This window comes from Lodderomyces elongisporus, chromosome 3 (assembly GCF_030384665.1).
Source record: "Lodderomyces elongisporus chromosome 3, complete sequence".
Lineage (NCBI taxonomy): Eukaryota > Fungi > Ascomycota > Pichiomycetes > Serinales > Debaryomycetaceae > Lodderomyces > Lodderomyces elongisporus.
Window position 1 is genome coordinate 662,285 of NC_083675.1, and position 21,523 is coordinate 683,807.

Here is a 21,523-nt window from a genome sequence, read left to right on the forward strand (position 1 = left end):
TATCCGTCACTGGCACGCACACACTTTTGGTATCTCCCATTGCACCTGCATCTTCGCTCGTTTAACATATACAGCTTTCACTCGTTTTCAGGAACACATCAAGGTGGGGGACTCGATAACTTTTGCTATTAATCTTTACACTTTTTTTTTTCTAATATTAACACACCTTTCTGTTTTTGTATACACTCTGCTATTTGTAATTGAACCATTCTTCTATTTCGCACTCTGCCTACAAATTATTTCTCAAATTGGACGTTCTGTATATTTCGCGCAATCGCTGTCATTGCAAACTGGAGTATGTGTATGTGTGCGCGCACGTGAGCTGCTGTGAACGAGTCAACCTAAGATATACGCAAGATATACGCAAGATGGACGCGCGTGGGTGCGTGTGTACTTTACGAAAAACTTTACAAAAGCCACTACAGTGGGCAGCTGAGCCCACAATTGTCCTCAAACTTCAGCAGAAAAGAGTTTTCCCGTAAATTCGCACCAAACTCAGGGGAATAATCAACACGCACAAACAATTCTCGACGGATTGCCGTCAAACTTGCAAAGAGTCGAGAATTGTTCGTAGAGATAGGATGCATTGCAGGATGTACAAGGCTGTGGGTAATGTTGAGCCAACATACATCCAAACATACAATTCATACACTCTGGTTGTCCACTTTCTGCTACAGCCACACACTATTGGCAGCACCCATTTGGTTTTTTGTTATGACGCGTTTGGTAGCGCATACAATTGCACACGCCCTTCTGTTCCCCCCTCACTTCCTCGCGGGTTTTGCAACCACAATGTATATGGCATAACACAATTTACTTGTTATTCTCCAACCACAAGGCGTGGCGAGAGGGCTACTTGGTGAATTATAAATATCCACAAACAAAACCCTTGTGACCTCAAACCTTTTTTACCCTTTTCTTCTTCTTCTTCTTCTTCTTCTTCTTTCTTTTACCAGAATTAAACACACCACGAAGCCTTACTCGATAACCTTAACCAGATTTTATCATCAATAATCGAGAAAGACTGCAATTTAGAATTCAACAATGCAATTTTTTAACAAGCTTTTCAAAACCTCCCCTAAGTCAAAGGGGAAAAAACCAGCCGAACGTAAGGTTCGGTTTTTACTTCCAGGGGAGTCATCAGACTCACCTGTGTCGGTTCCTTCAGCAGCTACAGGGTCGGATACCTTATGTGAGGTAGATGTAGGTGCTGAAGACGTAGAAGTAAAAAGACTGGCAAAAAAACAGTTTCCGCTGTTTAGACAATTGTCATGGTTTAAGAAAAAAGAAGAGAAGAGAAAGTTAGCTGAAAGTATTCTTTTGGCTAAAGGGATGGCTGCCGGCATTCATGCGTGCCATCCCAACAACAACAACATCAACAACATCAACAACATCAACAACAACAACAACATCATCAACAACAACAACAACAATCGTGGCAACCCCAACCATTTTAACTGGCGCAACCCTGTACACCAATTAAAGAGAAAACACAAAGACGAAGATTACACAAAAAACACAAAGACGACAAAGAACACAGACGACACCAATTTGTTTAAATTTCGCAAGTTCAAGGCTACCGTCGATTCATACTGCGGTAGACTGTGCCAAGAGATCCGAACTGCAGTTCACTTTACAGACATCGATTTCGTGAATAGCATTAATCTCGGAATTAAGGAACATGCTGAAGGCGACTACATTTCACTTGATAAGAGGGTCCTCATACTGCAGGTTACAAAAGAAGAATTTGATAAGGTGATCTCAGCTCTCCCGGAGTTGCTTGATATGGACCTTAGAAACTCCCTTCTCTGTCCAGTGCTTCAATTACTCGAAATGAAGTTTAGGAACAAGATAAAATACTACATCGCTACGCCAAACCTTGAGTATGGAATAGACTTGCAGGTGAGATACGAAATGCAGCCAAATCGCGAATACTTTACTCAAACTCAGCACTGCCTTAATAAGGAGAAACTTGAAAAGTGTCTCGCTTTCCAAGAAATCGATGCTTGGACTCAATGGCCGGGCGTTCATGTTAGGGGCGATTTCTCGTTTTTAGCTGCTAGGAAAATATATGACTTTAAATGGCTAATTAACGCTACCTATAAAGATGAGGATCTTCCAAGTGTTCGATTTCATATTGGCAATTGGTATAGGGAGGATCGAGTAGGAAAAATTGAATGTGACGCGAAATCACAAGCGCGACTAAAAAAAAGTGCCCGCGTATTTCGTGACTTTATTATTTCCATAGTGGAGCCAATATAATGTTTAGGAAAATCGAAGGACTTTGTTATATCAAGTCAATGTTTGAGAGGTGCATACTCTTCTACCTAACGGAGAATTGAGAATTTCATTCTGGTGCGATCTGCAATCCTCAACTGCAGAGTCATTCTAAAGTGAGCCGAGCTTGTTCTTTTCTACATATTCATCCTCAACTCAAGAATGTGAAATAAAAACCTTGTGACCAGAAACAGTACTGTTAATTACGCTGCTATTCACCTTATTGATCCTGATGCTGATCCTGATGCTATTTCTGATGTTACCTCTGTTGCTGCTTCACGGATGACTATATCACAAACCCAGCCATGATCCCAAAGCAGGGGAGCCCACTGACCTCTGCTACCGTTTCCCATAGCCTACCACAACATTGCACTAGTGTAGCTGCTGACTCACACATTTATTCTGAACTTGGCAGATCCTGCGACAAAATGGCGCCTTTGTCGTATGATCTTGCACGGGGGACGAAAAATGTGGAGGATGCATATGCACTAGGAGTATCAACAAGGCACAGCGGGATCATAGAATCACAGGTTGAGTTGTATAAGTCACTGTGCAAGTTGTTTCAGATGGTGCAGAAGAAAAGCTTGTGGAATCAGTTCTCGGGGTTTAATTATGCTACACCAAAATCATTGTTTGCTCGTGGTGGAATAGTATTACTACTACTACTGCTACTACTACTGCTACTGCTACTGCTACTGCTACTGCTACTGCTACTGCTACTGCTACTGCTACCACCACCACTACTACTACTACTACTGCTACTGCTACTGCTACTGCTACTGCTACTGCTACTGCTACTGCTACTGCTACTGCTACTACTACTACTACTGCTACCACCACTACCACCACCACTACTACTACTACTACTACTGCTACCACCACCACTACTACTACTACTACTACCACCACCACCACCACTACTACTACTACTACCACCACCACTACTACCACCACTACTACCACCACTACTACCACCACCACCACCACTACCACTACCACCACTACCACTACCACCACCACTACTACCACCACTACTACCACCACTACTACCACCACTACCACTACCACTACCACCACTACCACTACCACCACTACCACTACCACCACTACCACTACCACTACCACCACTACCACTACCACTACCACTACCACCACTACCACCACCACTACCACTACCACCACTGCCACTACCACTACCACTACCACTACCACCACCACCACTACTACTGCTACTGCTACTGCTACTGCTACTGCTACTACCACCACCACCACCACTACCACCACCACTACTACCACCACCACTACTACCACCACCCACTATGACCACCACCACTACCACCACTACTAATATTTATCATAGAAAACAAAGGAAACATATTTGTCATAGTGTGTGCTATCCAGCGTCGTCCAAACTCAAAGCAAGCGCTTCAAATTTGTCAAAAATTTTACTGGTGTTATTTCTGGTGGTGTTGCTGATGCTGTTCCTGCTATTGCTGTTCCTGCTATTGCTGCTGCTGCTCCATGGCCAACTATATCACAAACCCAGCCATGATCCCCAAGAAGGAGAGCTCACCAAAAAGTGTGCCCGTGTTCAAACACCACAAAGGGCCCTGCTACTACTTATCTTATCCGTCACTGGCACGCACACACTTTTGGTATCTCCCATTGCACCTGCATCTTCGCTCGTTTAACATATACAGCTTTCACTCGTTTTCAGGAACACATCAAGGTGGGGGACTCGATAACTTTTGCTATTAATCTTTACACTTTTTTTTTTCTAATATTAACACACCTTTCTGTTTTTGTATACACTCTGCTATTTGTAATTGAACCATTCTTCTATTTCGCACTCTGCCTACAAATTATTTCTCAAATTGAACGTTCTGTATATTTCGCGCAATCGCTGTCATTGCAAACTGGAGTATGTGTATGTGTGCGCGCACGTGAGCTGCTGTGAACGAGTCAACCTAAGATATACGCAAGATATACGCAAGATGGACGCGCGTGGGTGCGTGTGTACTTTACAAAAAACTTTACAAAAAACTTTACAAAAGCCACTACAGTGGGCAGCAGCATTGATAGGAGCCAGATTCTCCCTATGTTCTGGAAGTGGCGCATTTTTGTAGAACTGACATAGGATCCGGCCTATAAGATGTAAATGTATGGGGCGGGGAAAGAGAGAGGGAGACGGAAGAGGTGGGCCGTGTCGAGCCAAGTTGCATCCAAACAAACAATTCAATCACTTTGATTGGGCTGTAGGCGAATGATTAGATACTTTTACGAATTTGTTCATTTAAGCTTCTCTAATGTAAGTTTCGTCGGTCTATTATTGCACTCCACTTGAGTGCTTCACATATTTATGCTGAGCACGACCTTCATGGTCCCTTTCGCCGCACGCAGTTGCCATTCTTCCAGAATGGATCACTGCTTATATACGTCAAGTCGTCATGTGACTTGAAGCTTTATTTTGATTCTCAACAGATTTATCTGATGACTTGTTTGAGATCGCAGTGCGCAGAGTTGCTATCACTCAACATTTATTAACTCCCATGCACTCATTTACTTATTTACGGCCTGACCAGAAAACAATACAGATATATAAAGATTTAACAAGATCGGGCAATCAACATGAGTACTCTTCCTACAGGATCCAACCCGAATACAAACACATTTACCTGTAACTCGTGTGGGATACAATTTGTTAGTGCCGAGCTTCAGAGAAAGCATATGAAAACCGACTGGCATCGGTACAATTTAAAGAGAAGAATTGCCAACCTTCCATCGATTTCCTCATCACTATATGCCGAAAAGGTTTTGAGTGGACATCTCAAGACAGACGAGTATAATGAAAACGAGGATGAGAATGGATTTTACGTCACAAAGAGGAAACAAAAGCAAAATACCAGAGCGTTCCAAGTCAATGGTAGTAAATCTCGACAAGTCTTCTCTCTGAGAGTGGAAGAGGCCGGCAGAGGAAGACAAAAAACTTTAGTATCCCCGGGCCAAAGAGAAGTCCAAGTTCGAAGCACTAGTCCCGCAGCATCTGTGGCGTCGGAGCTTTCTGAGTTTTCACTAGGCTCAACTGATCAGGGCCATGAATTATCCGAATGGGACTCTCGCAACTCGGCAATCTCAGAATTGAGTCACCCAGCACTGTCATACTCAAGAGGCTTTGATAGTGACGATGCCGATCTGGTTGTATGCTCAGACGATATTACCTTTGCGGAAGAGACCAGCCCGAAAGTGGAAGCCTCAAACATTTCTCTTACTACCTGTTTTTATTGTGGCGTATCGAATGGCGAGATTGAAAGCAATATCAAGCACATGTTTAAGAAACATGGGTTATACATTCCAGAACGGTCCTACTTGATTGATATTGAAGGGCTTTTGAGTTACTTGAGGGATTTTTTGGTGCAAAATAAATGCATTGTATGTGGTTACAGCGGAAGAAGTATACAGGGGCTCAGACAACATATGAACTCTAAGGGCCATCGCCGGATTCCATATGAAACAAAACAAGAAAGGCAACTATTGGCGAGATTTTATGATTTTAGTTTCAGTGATCCAACCAGTGATGGTCAAGATACAGCAAAGAGCAACAAGACGGTAGTTTTTGCTGATGAAAACAACACAACAGTCTCTGAAGGCGATGAAATGGGTTCAGAAAATCATTATTATCATCAACAAGGAGAGGAAGAAGAAGAAGATGAAGAAGAAGAACAAGGAGAGGAAGAAGAAGAAGAAGAAGAAGAAGAAGAAGAAGATAACCTCGAAGACATCAACAGCAATTATGCGTTGGTACAGATTGACTCCTCTGGTGTCGAGTTGACAACACCAGCGGGCTCGCGAATAGGTCACAGGTCTATGGTGAGGTATTACCGGCAAAACCTCCCCCTCCCACTTGCAACTGAACCTGACGGTAGAAAGACAAATGCCTTGGTGGATCGTCGATTTGCACCGGGATTAACATATCACCAAATCACAAAGCAGGAAAGAGAGGTGCAAAGGCTTGAACAAAATGCGAGAAACGATTACGTGAGAAAGCTGAAGCCTAAGAAGATCAATTACCAAAAACATTTCAGAGATGAAATTTTGGGAACATGAGTTTGTGTTTAGACTTCAAACTCCTAATTTCTCAGGTATCAACCTTTAAGCCATCTCTTATCACACCTATAATCTATCATTTATCATTAATCACTATCCACATTCCATGCTTCTAATTGCATGGTTTGTATTTAGCTATTTTCCACGTAACAAGAAGTGAAATAAACAACGAAAGTAGGGTATTTTAAATAGGTTGCTCCGAGATAGAGTTGTGAAGTTACACACGGTACATATCAGCTTTGTTTTACTTTAGATGTAACTAAGATATAAGTCCAGTCTAGGCACTTTGTTTTGTAATCAGTCGGATTTTATGTTTCCAGTTGCAAGTTTTGCGAACACCTTTTAGTATACGCCTCAAACACTTTTGACTCATGCCGAAGCTTTTTTTCCACCAACTCAGCAGTTATATCTTTTTTTAAATTAGTCAGTAGGCTTCTGCGTACCTCGGGCAATACCACACTATGTAGGGCACTTTCATGGTCCAGTATCAAATGTAGAAGCTGTTTGTTCTTTGCTATTCTGCTTCTCACTAAATTCTGAAGAAATGCAACCTGTCTTTCGATATCATCTGTAGTGTAAATGTGACGGTCGTGAACTGGAATTTCTTGATCTGCGTTTGTTTTTGAGTCTGTGTCTGGGTTTGCGTCTACTTTTGACCATATAGTCTGATCTGCCGTAACTTCCTCTTGATAGCCATATTTTTGCTCCAACAATCGAAGAAAAGGATCTGTCAAATCTGAGTTTGGTAGCAGACTTGTTTTGGTCAGTGATATAACACTTGGAAACTTCAATTCGCTGTCTAAGAAACGACATATCTCAGATAGTCTTGTCAGGTTAGCCTCAGTTTCGAGCAGCAACTTGAGCACCTGGGCCACCAATGGCTCTATACTCTCAGTACGTAGTAGGTAACGATGAACGTCTTTTCCTAGACTCGCTAGCCAATTGCTACTGCTGTTGCTATTACTATTACTATTAGTACTGTTGTTGTTGTTGTTGTTATTATTGTTGCTGTTGTTGTTGACTATCATTGAAAAGTTGATCTAGTTGTACTACTTGTAGTCTAGTGAATTCGTTTGTGATAATAGCAAAGTATCAGTTTTTTTTTCCCATCAATATTAATATTATTCTTTATTTATCTTTGTTTATATTTATTTATTTTTATTTATTCAATTTTTATTCATTTTATTTAATTTTTTTTTTGTAGGTTTATTTGTTTACTTGATTTTTTACTAGCACAAACTATCAGTATTATCATCATTAGTATTGCCACTACAGCGCTTCTACCATCACCACCGCGGACTTGACTGGACTTGATTTGAGTTTCGTGTTTGTTATTTGACCCCATCTAAATTCTACAAACTACATTCAGAATTTGAAAAAAAAAATAAACAACCGTACTTGATTAAAATTTGATGAGATACGCTTTAAACTAAGGACTGTATTTATATATAGGCAAACAAAAAAAAAATAACAACAGGGGTACTTCTAAGGATGTTTATGCAAATGAGGTGGATGGCATTCTAACTATTTCCTAGCGTGATTGTATTCGCTGCAAACTCTGAGCTGTCTTTCTTTCTTGCTTACCCTTTTTCATCACCTGTTTTAAAGCCACGCTGTCCAATGGATCTAGCAATTCAAACGAGCACAACAATTCCTCAGAAACACTCATTACAGCGCCCCAATTGTCAAACTCTCCACAGTAATTGGGCGCCGAGAACACAGTGACCAAGGTCCGGTCATTGAAAAACTCATACCCATCCTCAACAACCATGTGCGCACGACATACTAGGTCAAAGCCAAATTTGCTTAAAAACTTGTTGATGGCAACTTTAGAAAACACATAAGAAACGCCACGTTCGTTATCCTCCCATTCATTTATAGTATCAGCAGGGTCGGACCAGAGAAGATCGTTAAGCAATCCAAAGTCCGGCACATCAGTCGGACGTGCTATATTTCTGATTTCATCCATCGAGTTGAGCACAGGCGATAGCCCCCCATGCACACAAAAGATTTTCCCAGCAACAATTGCAGCAATCGGCAACGTGTTGAATGTGTCAACAAATAACTTCCATGTTTTAATATTACATCTTCTTTTGCACTCATCGTAGAAACCATAAACACGAGTGACGTTGGCACACTCGTGATTTCCACGTAATAGAAAAAAGTTCTCTGGGTACTTAATCTTGTAACATAGAAGCAACAAAATGGTTTCCAAACTCTGTTTTCCTCGATCGACATAGTCTCCAAGAAATAAGTAATTTGTTTGTGGTGGGAACCCACACTTTGTAAAAATACGGATTAGATCTCCGTACTGCCCATGTACATCCCCCACAACTTTTACAGGGGGCGATAGTTCTAGTAAGGACGGCTGCGACAAAAAGATTTCCCTTGCAGTTGCACAGATAAGTTGAATCTCTGCATTCTTCAAACACACATTCTTGGTTCGCTTTCCACTATATCCCGCATCCAAGAGCCGTTGAATCAAATCCTCAACCTCAATTGTATTACTGCCTCCACCCATGGACGAAGATGTGGTGGCCTGTTTGCTAAGGTGGTTCTGTGCCGAAGACGAAGTTTTGGCCAACTCCGTCAAGTCAGCGGCCAGCGACTGCCTACTACTCTGTATACTCTTTGTGTCGTCATACTGATTGGGATTCAAGCTGGGCGATTTGGGCACTGCCCCTCCGTCACCTGGATTATTTGGGCCTCGAGACATGTCATTTCCTGGCAGCAAGTTTGGGAGGTCAGTTGTCGACAACGACGACGACGACGACAAGTGGTTCAGTAACGATGGCACCGAGTGGGTGGAGGTACGGGATATACTATTGGTGTTCAACGGCGACGTCGCAAGAGGAGAGTTCATTGCTGCTGTTTCAAATCCGGAAACGCTTAGAGATGTATTGATGGTATCGTTGGTGTTTCTTCTCATGAGTATTGGTTCTTTAGGCTGAATTTGTTTCATAGACGGTGGAAGTTTCGAATTGTCTGAGAACGATGTGGAAAGCAAATTTGAAGAGCTATTATTCCTTGAGAATGATGGCACTTCTGCATTCATCTCCGAAGACGAACCTTTCCTGGACACAGATTTTGCTGGAGGTGCTCCATCCTTCCTGCGCTCATCCTCTACATTGTCATCATCCGTAATCGCTTCATTAGTTTCAGCGCTGGAATGCAGTGGATCTATACCACTTTTGTTCCTATGTCTGGATGATATCGAACGGTCATCACTTCCTGAACCCCCTCCGCCTCCGCTGCCTCGGTCCATCGAGAGTCTACCGCTCCCTCCGTTATTCATACTGCTAATGGAAAGCTTCAGTCTGATTGACCTAGAAGATTTCGCTGACCCTGACGTATCTGTCCGTTGCAACGGACCCGCTCCGCTTGATTTTGAACCGGAATGCTTTGACGAGTTGTTTCCCATTTTTTGTTGATAGTGATAATCTTGTTGACAACAATGACGATAGCAGTTTTTTGTTGGCTGCTGCTCACACTACTGCCACTACTGCTATTAAGCGATTGATATAAGTAGATAAATACGATATGTCGAATGAATATATCCGGTACGCAGAAAATTATATGCTGCGCCTTGCTTTGTGGTGTTGTTCGTCGGGTGGTTGGTGGTGGTTTCAGATGGAAGGATATTACCGTATACAACTTGTTTTGTAGAAATAATATTCAACTTTTTGTTCATCGTTCTCACTCAGCCGATTAAAATTGCGATTTTGCAGATGTGTATACTTCTCTATCTCTCTCTCTCTCTCTCTTTTTTTTTTTTTTTTTTTACCCCAGAAAACAAAAGAAAATAAAAACAGAACACACTATCCAACCAGCATAAAAGCCAACCCATTTATCAATCCCAGTTTTCCTTTCCTTCAAGACAAAAAGATACATCCATCAGCTACGTCGAGAGCATATATTGGCTAAGCCTTGGAGCACGCGTGCTCAATTGAGTGCAAGGTTTCTATCTTTAACCCATTTGTTGTTGTTTTTTGCGCTCACCTTTTGTGGCTCTGTAATTGACATATTACACCCTTTCAGCCCAAACCCAATACAATTCGCACATAGGTGAACCAATCCTTTCTATTATAGAGCCATACCGTTTTATGCTGAAATCTTTGGAGGCTGCTGAAGATACACCAGGTTACTAGTTTGTTGTGCATTGTTTGTGGATACATTTGAAGCCCTTTAAATTTGTTCCCCTGCAAAACTTGGTTAAAAATTTGCCATGCAAATATGGCTTTTTCAGTATATATATATAACCAGAGAGATGCTGTTAGACTGTTGTTTGATTGCTGACCTCATCTTTTTAGTACTCCAATTCGATATCTCGAAGTTGGAATACATAAAAATGTTGAATTTTAGGATCACATACAATTTAGCTATACTGGACGCTCATTTGATTACAGTGCTAGCCTAGATTATTATAAAGAGTTTGTGCTCCATTGCTTGAAGGGTGTTTACTACTTTCAGACCACAAGAGGCGGAAAATTGTATACTTTCGTCACCGCGGTCTCTTTGCTAAGGTGCGTGCCAAGAGCAAGGGATATCAGAAACGATGCAAGTCTGGTTTAGCAAAACTGTTTTCTTGACTGTATGAACTTTGCGAGCTATCAATAGCTAAGAACATAAACCCCATGGTTTTACATCCACGTAAACATTTAGTTTATGAAATGCAAGGCTGTTTCTTTTTTTTTTTTAATCAACACACGGGGGTTTCCACTACAGTGAGGGGTTTTCTTGAGAAAAGTGTACTTTGTATGGACATGGTACAATGATTTCAGTAACACCTTCACTCTGTGATCTATTGAGACGAAGAGTATTTACTGACATCTTTGATTTTGGCCCTATAAACAGCATGTGACACCCGGAGTGCAAAGGTGCTACGAGCATCTTGAAGCTATATGGAATGTTCAAGTATAAAACAAACACAGAAAGGGAAACAAACGGGACAATGGAATTAAACGTAAGTGCCGAAAGGATTGGCGGGTAACTTCTCAATTAATGCGCAAAATTGGAGCTTTTGGCTTGGAAAGATTTTGCGACTGCACCTGTTCAGATTTCGATTTTTTCTTTGAAAAAAAAAGCATACATTAGAAAACAATTTACACAGTATGATGAGATGTGAAATGGCTTTGCAAAGTATATCCCGACTCGTTTATTTCAAACCCAGATTGCCTTTGATCTGTACCTAGACGATTGTGTGGATCAACAATATGTATTAACAATGTGGAACCAACCACCAAATGCGCTTAGTACAAAAGCTGCTCAAGCCCCGAAAAATTACAGCTGAGTTGGAGAGGATATATATGACACCCTCTATACCCTCAAATTGCAGAAAAATGTGGAGAGGGGAGAGGGTGAGCGTACAGTATCAAAACCTTGCTTTCCAATGCCTGATTAACGCATTTACACAACAGCACTCGACTGGTGCTTGGTGTTCAACAAATGCATCAGTGAACAGAACGCAATTTGGCATCCGATTATAGCATATTGTTTAAGCCGTTATAACTCCTTTATATGAAAGTAATTATTCGTGACTAAGTTTGTCTCAAAGACAAAAAGTGCCAAATTACAGAAATAATCCAGATCATTTGAGCTATTTGATTACTCAATTGCGGCTATATATACGATACCGTAATGACTTTGTAGGAGATGCTAAAAACAGTCAAGTACCTTCGATGCCGTTGAGCGCAATGTTACCACTTTGTTGAAAACTTTTCACCATTTTACAAGTTCAGGCATTTATTAATAAATCAGTAGAAGCCAACACTTTTTGAAAAAGAAAAACACGCCTCAATGACCGACAACAAATGTACTATCACGTTTCCTCTCAACAAACAACTCTAAGGCCACGCGCTCAAGGCTGGGTATCTGCGACTTGCAAACAATATCCATTAAAGTCTTTCCGTAACCCACAGCTTCAAGATAAAATAACTTCAACTCGGCGTAGTTTGCAAATAATTTGATACTAATTAGCACTTTCCATCACTTCTATAATAAAGCAAAAATGTAACCAGTGTATTCTGCTTCTCCAACTATATAATACTAATTGCAAACATGATGTTCGAGATCATATACTGCGCATAAACTATGCATTGGAATCATCAGTATTTCTTTAAGAATGTTTTGTAGTGCATTCTCACGCATGAGACCGATCACCAAACTAAGGGCACAACTTATTACATCACCCGTTGTTACCTATTGCCCTAGATGGTACCAAAGAGCCCGTAAGTACAATCCAAATAAAAATGCAGACGATCAAAAAAAACCACATTTCTCTTGTTCAATATGAAAAGAAGATCACACGCTAACTCACAAAACATTAGAAATAATAAGAGGCTAGAAGCAAAGCCAACACATACCGTTAGTCCCAATTCTACTCAAACAAATTCAAACAGCCAAAAAGAACTGCTTTTGAAACTCATCACAAAACTACCACTAGGGATTATGAATGCACAAATTTCAACAATCATTCTAAAAAGATTGCGTACCATGGCACTAATGAACTCAAAGACTATTTCCAACTACATCTTTAAGAAAAATGGTTTTTGAACCTTGATGAAAAAATTTTATATACGATGCAAAAGTGAGCAATGCTCCTCTTGCCAACAACAAGAATACGGCCTTGTTTTTACAAAATTGTCATTTTCAACAACCCAACCAAAATTTAAAAACTTTTAAATCCTGAAACAAATATCTCATAGTTGAAATTTATTTCCGAGTCTTACTCTGACATAAAGCTAGATTCTCTCATTCCATCAACAAGTTTGTATCCATTCCAAGTGCCTCAAATTATCCAAATATATATTCTCCTGCATTAAATGGTGACGAAATACAAAGCAACACCCAGCTTTATTTCCACATGTACAAATACAAATCTTCTACTTGAAAAATCAATTTCCAGACAAATTCTTGATTAAAAGTAACATAGACTCTGCCCAAAAGCTTTATCCACTATAACAACCTAACTTTTTATCCTATTACACAACTTTTGGTAATAGCTCAGAGGAGCTTCTTAAAGATTAAAAATTAAGCAATATGCTTTAAAGGTATGTTTTATTTATACTAGAAAAATCTACAAAAGGTAAATGAAACCAAACTAATGATATTGTACATACATTTAACAACAAATTTTTTTTAATTTTAGTCATATGCACAGTACTGATCTTTTCTAAAGATAGCGAATTCAAAACTTTAGTTGGTATGACACCACAAAAAACCAAAATGCGCAAAGTAGAGAAAATAAGATGGTTACTAGTTTACACAAAAAATTCTTTAGTACGATAGACTTGAATAGATCGAATATAAACTTTAACGAAAATTATGATTCAGGTGTTACTGATTAAATTAAGCTCTTTATGAATAATAAACTGAAACTCGCTAAGTGAACTTACTTGCACAACAAATCAATTAAATCAAGCTTATAATTTCCTAATTCGTTTAGTGGGAACAAATAGATGAATTCCACTTCTACTTTAATGGTTCACGAATGATATAGCCTACAACGAATTATAGTATTATCGCAAATTTTCTTCTAATTAACGAAAATATGGAAAGGACTAGTGGCCATTTTCACCGGAAAAGATTCAACCTCCTTAAAGACATTTGGTCTATAGCTTGCTTGTATATAACATTATCAGTTGATTATTGTACACTGTTTCAATGTTAAACCTTGACTAAAAAATGCAACGTCTTTTATTGCGATCTGTTCGTTGTCATGTAAATTAGACTTCTCGAATTATGATGAATGATTTACATATTTGAAAGAGAAATTAATTAACTTGGGGAAATACATAAATACGACGCTTATTATATCGCGCAAACGTAGAAAGCTTAATAATTTTTTTCTGTCAGTATCAACGATCTTCATATTATGGAACTCTGACACGAACAGAAAATACTTCTAATCATTGCTTGTATTAATACACCGGTCTTGCTTTTAATTAAAAAGATCTTGTTAAACTTATATATTGGTAAACAACATTTGCTTGCTATAAAAATAAATCATACTTTACTTGAACTGCATTCTCTTATTATAAAACAGTTAAAAATTGGTAGTAAATCAATTTCCCAATGGGGAAATGCTGCATAGCATACCAAATTAATTTGCAACTATCCGTGAGTAAACATCGAATTGCAAATTTTACTTTAATTAGTTTAAAAGATCTCCTCCAATAAGCCTTTTTTGAGAATATAATGCAAATGTGTATAAGCGAGGAATCATATACAAATATATTTTGGGTGCTTAACTTGTCAGCGTTTATATCTGAAGAAGATTCCGGTTTTGATCGCTGTAATTTTGTTGGCAAATGATTCTACTGATGCACCTCGCTGCATGCATTTTCGCAATATACAATAGTTGAAAAGTAGTGCTTTCGGAGTTTTCGTGAAGCTTGTGAATATTGATTTGTTCTCTTGTACTGTGAGATAGGTAATTTCTTTTTCTTTTTTGAATTGATCTATTCTGCAGATTTTTATAATTGTTGGGAGGAGTATATTGTTTGTGGTCTAAAGTTGTTAATAGGTAGTAAATAAACTAGCTTAGAATTGATGGAATCTTTTTTCTCATTGTCTTGTGGTTCTATTTTTGATATTCGTTTTTTTTTAGTCTTTGGGTGACTATGTGGAGAAAAAATTTTATATTTTTTTCATCCACTCTCATTATTTCGAAAAGTCGCTGTTTGAGTCGTATAGGACTTGCACAAACTGGTTGTTTGCTCCTGGTAATTTCATTTTTCGACCTTGTATTTTCAATTCATCTTTTAGTTAAGGTGATTTTAGGAGTGGAAAAGTAGTTTAAGTTACTAGTAAAAATTGTATCGAGGTTCTAACTTTAGTTTACTTTTAATTCTTGAATTGTTGCATGATTATAGGAACCTCTCAGAGACTAATTTTGTGCATTTCAAGCGGTGTATCAGCTTTTTCGTTGGAGTGGCCTCAGAATTGGATGCTGAAATTGAGTTGTGTGCAGGTGTATGTTGATTTGGGCACAGCTTTGACATAATGCTTGCTCCATGTGTTACTGGTCTTTTTTAAGTTTTTATTATGTTTAATACGTGATGTGGAATTTTTATATTATAAGGTACATTATTGACTATATAATTGGGTTTAGAATGTTTTGGAAGCTATATAGTAAATCATGCACGTTTTACGGAAACATTGCAGAACCAGAGTATCACCACTAGAGCTGTACTCCACATGTTTCCAAATATGAAAGCAACTTGAGAGCTAACTTGGTCTAGAGAGTTTATAATCATTCAACAGTCGTTCGAAAGTGGAAGGCTGTGAGTTTGGTATTGAAGCTAAAGTTTCACCTTCTCTCGATACTGATTTAGTTTGACATGCTGTTGATTGCGGGTGGCATTGCATTAATTTATAAAACCGCCGTAATCAAAATAAAAAGCAGAACTGGTGATGGTGTTGTTGCTTGCAATGCAACATTTGCGACCCCACTATAAGACGTCGTTATTGTCATCGAGTACCCCGCTTGCCAGGGCTTTGAGTCGGCGCCATGATTCCATTATATGACGTGCATTCAACGGAGACGGTGTGTCACCAGCATACAGCAATTCTAAGTCGTTCTTATCGCTTTTGTTGTCGCTGATGTTATTATTGTTGTTGTCGTCGTTGTCGTTGATTTCTTTGTCATTCTTGTCGTTGTTTTGCTCATTACTGTTGGCATTATCTATATTGTCGTCCTTGCCGTTGTTTATTTTGTCGTCCTTGCCGTTGTTTATTTTGTCGTCCTTGCTGTCCTTGTGGATGTTTTGTTTGCCATCGTTGTAGTTGGTTTTATTGTTGTCGTTGTCTAAACGTTCTCCGTGTGTTTCCAAAGACTGGGCTATGTAGTTCTTCTTCCGTCGTTTCTTTTCCTGTATATCATCAAGTAGTTTAGCCTTGTGCTCTCTTTGTTGTACTTCAAATGCACCACTAATAATCTCGCTTACAAACAGTTTTGAGACCCCCGCTAGCACTGTGGCCAACACTTGCGGAATCGAATGTCCAACCACACCATTGCAAATACGCTTTATTCCTCCTTTGTTGATTGTCAGTCTTCGATAGAATTCAAACCTCTCCATCTGATCGTTTGTCAAATTGGTAATTAGCAACCTCTTCTGCTCCTCTTTGGAAAGCTCTTCAATAGTCCTGCTTCGTTTGGTTCTCCAATACTGCTCCGCAAGTTCAGGGTCATCTATATCCTGCAAATCTTCAGCGGTGATGGGTATTGATTCTGCCTCGTCAGCCACTTCATCCATATCACTATCTTTGACTTTTAGATGTCCCACTTGGTCCAAATGACTAAAAAAGACCCTCCCAATCAATTCTTCATCCTCCTCGTCCAAGCTAATATCTGTGTCTGAGTCTGAGTCTGAGTCTGAGTTTGAAATGTCGGCAACGCTTAATACACTCATTCTTTGCTTTCGTAATATCTATTCTGTGCTTTTCTTTGAAAAATTTGGGTTTTCAAATACATCAACCTGTATTTGGGTTCTCTCCTGTTTCAAGACAAAAAATTAAATAAAAAAAAAAAAGAAAATTAACATAGAAAATTAAGAAAGTCTCGCGTACAAAATTTACCAGCCGCTACCAATACAGTACATTTCATTCTGCTATAAAGATAAGAATCAGAGCTACTCTGATAAAAGCAAGAGCAAAAATTTCACAAACTCACTCACTCAGCCAAACATAAACATATTTACGACCACAGCAAGGTCAGCCCTTTCAAGATTAAACGAACTGGTTTGGTAAAGAAAAAAAAAAAGGCAGGAAAAAGACAAAGTCGCTTGAAAGAAAGAGTTCAAAAGACTCTGTACCAATTTGGGAAGAGGATTACCATGTTTAAGGTATGAATTTTTTTAATATAGCATTGCCCTCTTGAACATTCACTTTTCTTTAAAAATAAAAAATGCGTTTCTCTAGAAGTTAAACTGCAAACGACTCATAAACAAATCCGTTTCACTTGAGCTCTTATATCTCTTTATTGTGCATAAGTACGAATGTCAATCCTTGAATAATCTAGCCATTAGCTCTTTTGTCGTGTGCAAGATCAGTTCCCAAGTAAATTGGATGGGGTGGTGCATAAGTGAAGAAACTGGATATTTAGTAGTAAAAAGTCTTGGTCCAATTCAATTTCTAAACTCCTGAATTGTATTAGCACTGTTGGCAAATCCTGTTTCTTTCATGGTTTTGTTGCACACATATTTGAAACATTTGTATTCAGATATACTTTTCTTTTTCTTGTTTTTTTTGTATCGAGGGAAGAAAATTCGAGCGATAATGATGCACAAATATTGATTACAAGCAATAAGTTTTGAAAGCAAAATTGTAAATTCAGATTACAAATTTATTCAATGTTTTTTAGAGCGTCTAATATAAAATATTAGCCATCTTAGCGAAATATGCAGACACAGCCATGGTTAAAACAAAAAAAAAGCTTTTCTCCAATGGAATCTAAAGATTAGTTAACTTAATGATCAAACGTACCCGAATACCGCAGACGTTTCCGTTGAAAAAAAAAAAAAGGACCACACTTTAGAGGAATGGAAAAATAAACCCTGTTAATCAAATAGAGAGGACAAGAGTAGGTTGTGGATTTCAAAGGTTTAGAAGAACAATACTGTCTCAGGGAATAAATCTTGTGACATAACGCTTTTGGATATAAGAGCGTGGTTTTCAACATATTCTATATACAAGAAGAAAAATAAAAGGAAAAAGCAAATAAAACAAAGTTATACTCTTTCGCCTTTTTTACCCCTACAAACCCCCCTCCTTCCGTCCCCACCCCAGCTCCTATAGATGCTGTCGAGAATTCATTAAGATGCATAGTCACTGTATCGACACTCGGAATCCAATTATAAGATGTTATTTCTGCACAAGTGATGCAAAGTGTATATGTCTTTTGTATGGGATCTGTCAAAGATCTGATAGATTTTGTGTTTTTAAAAAACGAGATCCCATACAAACATTATATACTGCGGTGAGGGTTCGTTGTGTTTTGTGTAATGTTACCCCAGATTCTGGATCTCATGGGTTTGTACTACCAGATCTGTATGTTTATTTTGAGATCTCGTATCTTTAAACCGGTGAATCTGAGAATCTCAGAATCTAGCGATTTAGAAATTTTATGATACGAGATCTGGGATCATTCGATCTAGAATCTAGAATACTCGTATCTGGGAACAGGGTGTTGTGATCTGGAGGCTGGATCTGAGATCTTCTACTCGACATTGTCTCTTGACTTCTTTAAAAGTATTTGCCATCTAGTGCAAGAATCCTTTGGGACAATCGAATATACACACATGAATGAGTATATACATGTACATAGATATATATATATATATATATATAGATATATATGTATGTATGTGTATATGTGTGTGTGTGTCAATATTGGATTTGACACAGTGTTAAACAGAAGCAGTCCGTGTGATACAATATATATGACTCTTTCCTTTTGTTTTTGGTAAATTCATCATGTATTGGCATTTTCATGTGCGCTTCTTGAACCACAAATTGAATGATATTAAAATTTTGCGTAAGTGGTCTTTCTTATCAGATCGTCCTTTGCAATATCCTTTGCTCGCTTCAAACTGTTGTTGATAACATTCGTGGTGCCAATATCTAGGTTCAGGGAATACGTTACACAGATTTCGTAATTGAATGGAAATGGTACCACGTACTTGGAATTGCAAAGATTGATCTTTCATACACCAATTCCATTGTAGTATTTAATCTTTGTTTCTTATTAACCACAAAAAAAGAAAGAGCAATCAACAAATTGTCACATCTGATAGCACCAGAGATTGGAGTGATGATGCTGGAAAAATGAAATAAAAAAACGAAAAAACAGACCAAAAACTTCCACTTTCTGCTTACCATACCAACAATAAAGTAATTTTTATTTGTCCTTTGCACTTGAACATCAGCCCAAACGTAACATCTCTTGTCTTCGTGAAGCTGCCCTAACCCTCAACAGCAAATTATTTTGTGGTTTACTGGGGAGCACTAGCTGCTCCTCCAAAAGTCTCTGGACCTCGTTTGTAGAACTGCTCTCAATGCTAAGAGTTTCCATTACTCCATTGGATAACTCGAGCTGAATCTCCTTCTCCAGCAAACTCGCATAGTTGTAATTACATTTGTAACTCAATTTTGTCAATGGTCGAGTATGATTGGCATACTCATCAAACAAAATTACAATTTCCTTGATCCGCTCATTTCCATATGGACTTCCGGTGCTCAATGTGATATTCATCTCACTGGGTACAATTTTGTCGACCCTCATCCGCAGTAGTTCGATATCTCCGCTTAACAAATAGGATAAGATTGTTTGAGTAATCAAAAATGGCAAGTCGCTACTATATACTGCATGTAACGAGTAATAAGTCGTAGCTTCGTACGATGTAGATGACATTCCAAGCGAATCGTCACGACTGAGCTCCAAATTTAAGTTGTATTCTTCCTTTCCAGCCGAGCCGTCTAAATTGTCTACCAAAATTACCTTAAACAGCTCATCTGTGAGCTGTTTGATTTCTCTGTCTATTTGCCATTGCGTTGCATTAACAAGATCTGGAAATCTGAATTGCTCTCGTACAAAGGTTAGGGATACAGGAATGACCAATGCGGCCGAGTGCAGTGTTGGCAACTGAAAGCATGAGGTCATACCCCAATCTCTAAATCTGCCAAGTGGCGAAAGCATCCATATCCATGGCAAGCACAATGCAAAGACAACAACCAAAAGACGGCTTGAGAAAGTAAAAAACTTACTCATTAAGGTTGTTGATATAAGAGTGGTTGTCTTAGCTCATCGACTACTCGGAAAAGAAGAGAGGAAACCTTTGGGTATATTCTCTCAAAGTACATGTTGTAGAATTCTTTTGTTTCGCGGAATGGTAAAAAGAACAAGAACGCGAACTTGGGATTGTGAGTCGAAGTGAGAAAATTTGATAAAATTCAAAAAAAATTCAGAAAATTGAAGTGAGATTTCGGAGATGAAAGGAAAAAAAGTGCCTCTTCCCACGCTTAAGTACCACCATTCATTTATTTGTATATACATATATATATATATATATATATATATATATATGATTATTACTACTATTAACTAAGCAGTTTCTTTTCTACCAGATGTCAGCAAAGCCGTCACTTGTTATTGGTGATGGGCTTGAACCAGTCTCGCAAGAGAGTGAATATGTGCACGAAGTTTATAATGAGATAGCACAGCATTTTTCGCAAACCAGGTACAAACCGTGGCCCATCGTGGAGAAGTTTTTGAAATCTCAAGCCTCGTTCTCTGTAGGTTTGGATGTAGGCTGCGGCAATGGAAAGTACTTGAATGTCAATAAAGAGTTGTTGATTATTGGAACGGATCGCTCAGAGGGTCTTATCAAATGTGCACAGGAATTATCATTAAATGAATACAATGTGGGAATCGCAGACGGCCTTTTCTTACCCCATCCTCAAAATCGATTTGACTTTGCAATTTCTATTGCAGTTATCCATCATTTTGCTACAGAGAGCCGACGAATCGAGGCAATACTGGAAATCCTCTCCAAATTGAAAAAAGGTGGTCAGTGTCTCATATATTGTTGGGCTTTGGAGCAAGAAAACTCACGCCGTGGGTACAAGGAAGGAGACTCGCAAGACATTTTGATTCCATGGGTGTTGAAGAAACCTACACCGAAGCAACGACGGGGTAAAGATAAAGGTAAGGAAGTATTCTCGGAACCCGCAGCAGATTGTATTAAAAAGAATTCTCTGGTTCTGAGGGAGACGGAGCCAAAAACTGACAACAAGATCAATATGGAGACTGAGAATAACACCGAGACGAGCACTGAAACCGATACAACCAAATATCGATATTACCACTTATATAAGGAGGGCGAATTGCGCAGTAACAGCTTGGCTACCGATATGTGCAGAATAGTGGAGGATGGATACGAAAAAGATAACTGGTGGGTTATTTTAGAAAGGATATAGTCATAGAATCTTGTGTGAAAAAAAGAAAAAAAAAATATGAAAAGGAAGAACAACGGGCAATGAGTAAACAGACAAATCTCGGTTTGACAAGCTCACTCTTTTTCCGTATACCTTATAGTACGCACAATAAGTTCATATTTATTTAAAGAAGCAGATTTTTAAAATG

The 21,523-nt window shown here is 38.9% G+C and overlaps 8 protein-coding genes across 8 annotated transcripts; 3 read left to right on the forward strand and 5 right to left on the reverse strand. All coding sequences in view use genetic code 12, as the record gives it.

The window, feature by feature from the left end:
- Window positions 1-1,044: 1,044 nt before the first annotated feature.
- On the forward strand, window positions 1,045-2,262 carry PVL30_002566 (uncharacterized protein; the record flags this gene model as incomplete). The annotated part of the gene is made up of 1 exon (XM_061119394.1): window positions 1,045-2,262. One exon carries the CDS (start codon window positions 1,045-1,047, stop codon window positions 2,260-2,262), a length of 1,218 nt encoding a protein of 405 aa, XP_060975377.1.
- Window positions 2,263-2,887: 625 nt separating this feature from the next.
- Window positions 2,888-3,827, reverse strand: PVL30_002567 (uncharacterized protein; the record flags this gene model as incomplete). Its single annotated transcript, XM_061119395.1, has 2 exons — window positions 2,888-3,509; window positions 3,820-3,827. The coding sequence occupies 2 exons, from the start codon at window positions 3,825-3,827 to the stop codon at window positions 2,888-2,890; spliced, it is 630 nt and encodes a 209-aa protein (XP_060975378.1).
- Window positions 3,828-4,905: 1,078 nt separating this feature from the next.
- Window positions 4,906-6,381, forward strand: REH1 (zinc finger protein reh1; the record flags this gene model as incomplete). The annotated part of the gene is made up of 1 exon (XM_001525098.1): window positions 4,906-6,381. One exon carries the CDS (start codon window positions 4,906-4,908, stop codon window positions 6,379-6,381), a length of 1,476 nt encoding a protein of 491 aa, XP_001525148.2.
- Window positions 6,382-6,689: 308 nt separating this feature from the next.
- PVL30_002569 (uncharacterized protein) lies at window positions 6,690-7,726 on the reverse strand (the record flags this gene model as incomplete). Its single annotated transcript, XM_001525099.2, has 2 exons — window positions 6,690-7,264; window positions 7,666-7,726. 2 exons carry the CDS (start codon window positions 7,724-7,726, stop codon window positions 6,690-6,692), a joined length of 636 nt encoding a protein of 211 aa, XP_001525149.2.
- Window positions 7,727-7,912: 186 nt separating this feature from the next.
- Window positions 7,913-9,802, reverse strand: pzh1 (serine/threonine protein phosphatase Pzh1; the record flags this gene model as incomplete). The annotated part of the gene is made up of 1 exon (XM_001525100.1): window positions 7,913-9,802. One exon carries the CDS (start codon window positions 9,800-9,802, stop codon window positions 7,913-7,915), a length of 1,890 nt encoding a protein of 629 aa, XP_001525150.2.
- Window positions 9,803-15,833: 6,031 nt separating this feature from the next.
- On the reverse strand, window positions 15,834-16,793 carry TAF11 (transcription initiation factor TFIID subunit 11; the record flags this gene model as incomplete). The annotated part of the gene is made up of 1 exon (XM_001525101.2): window positions 15,834-16,793. One exon carries the CDS (start codon window positions 16,791-16,793, stop codon window positions 15,834-15,836), a length of 960 nt encoding a protein of 319 aa, XP_001525151.2.
- Window positions 16,794-19,303: 2,510 nt separating this feature from the next.
- Window positions 19,304-20,149, reverse strand: PVL30_002572 (uncharacterized protein; the record flags this gene model as incomplete). Its single annotated transcript, XM_001525102.2, has 1 exon — window positions 19,304-20,149. The coding sequence occupies one exon, from the start codon at window positions 20,147-20,149 to the stop codon at window positions 19,304-19,306; it is 846 nt and encodes a 281-aa protein (XP_001525152.2).
- Window positions 20,150-20,505: 356 nt separating this feature from the next.
- TRM9 (tRNA methyltransferase, has a role in tRNA modification) lies at window positions 20,506-21,357 on the forward strand (the record flags this gene model as incomplete). Its single annotated transcript, XM_001525103.2, has 1 exon — window positions 20,506-21,357. One exon carries the CDS (start codon window positions 20,506-20,508, stop codon window positions 21,355-21,357), a length of 852 nt encoding a protein of 283 aa, XP_001525153.2.
- Window positions 21,358-21,523: the final 166 nt, after the last annotated feature.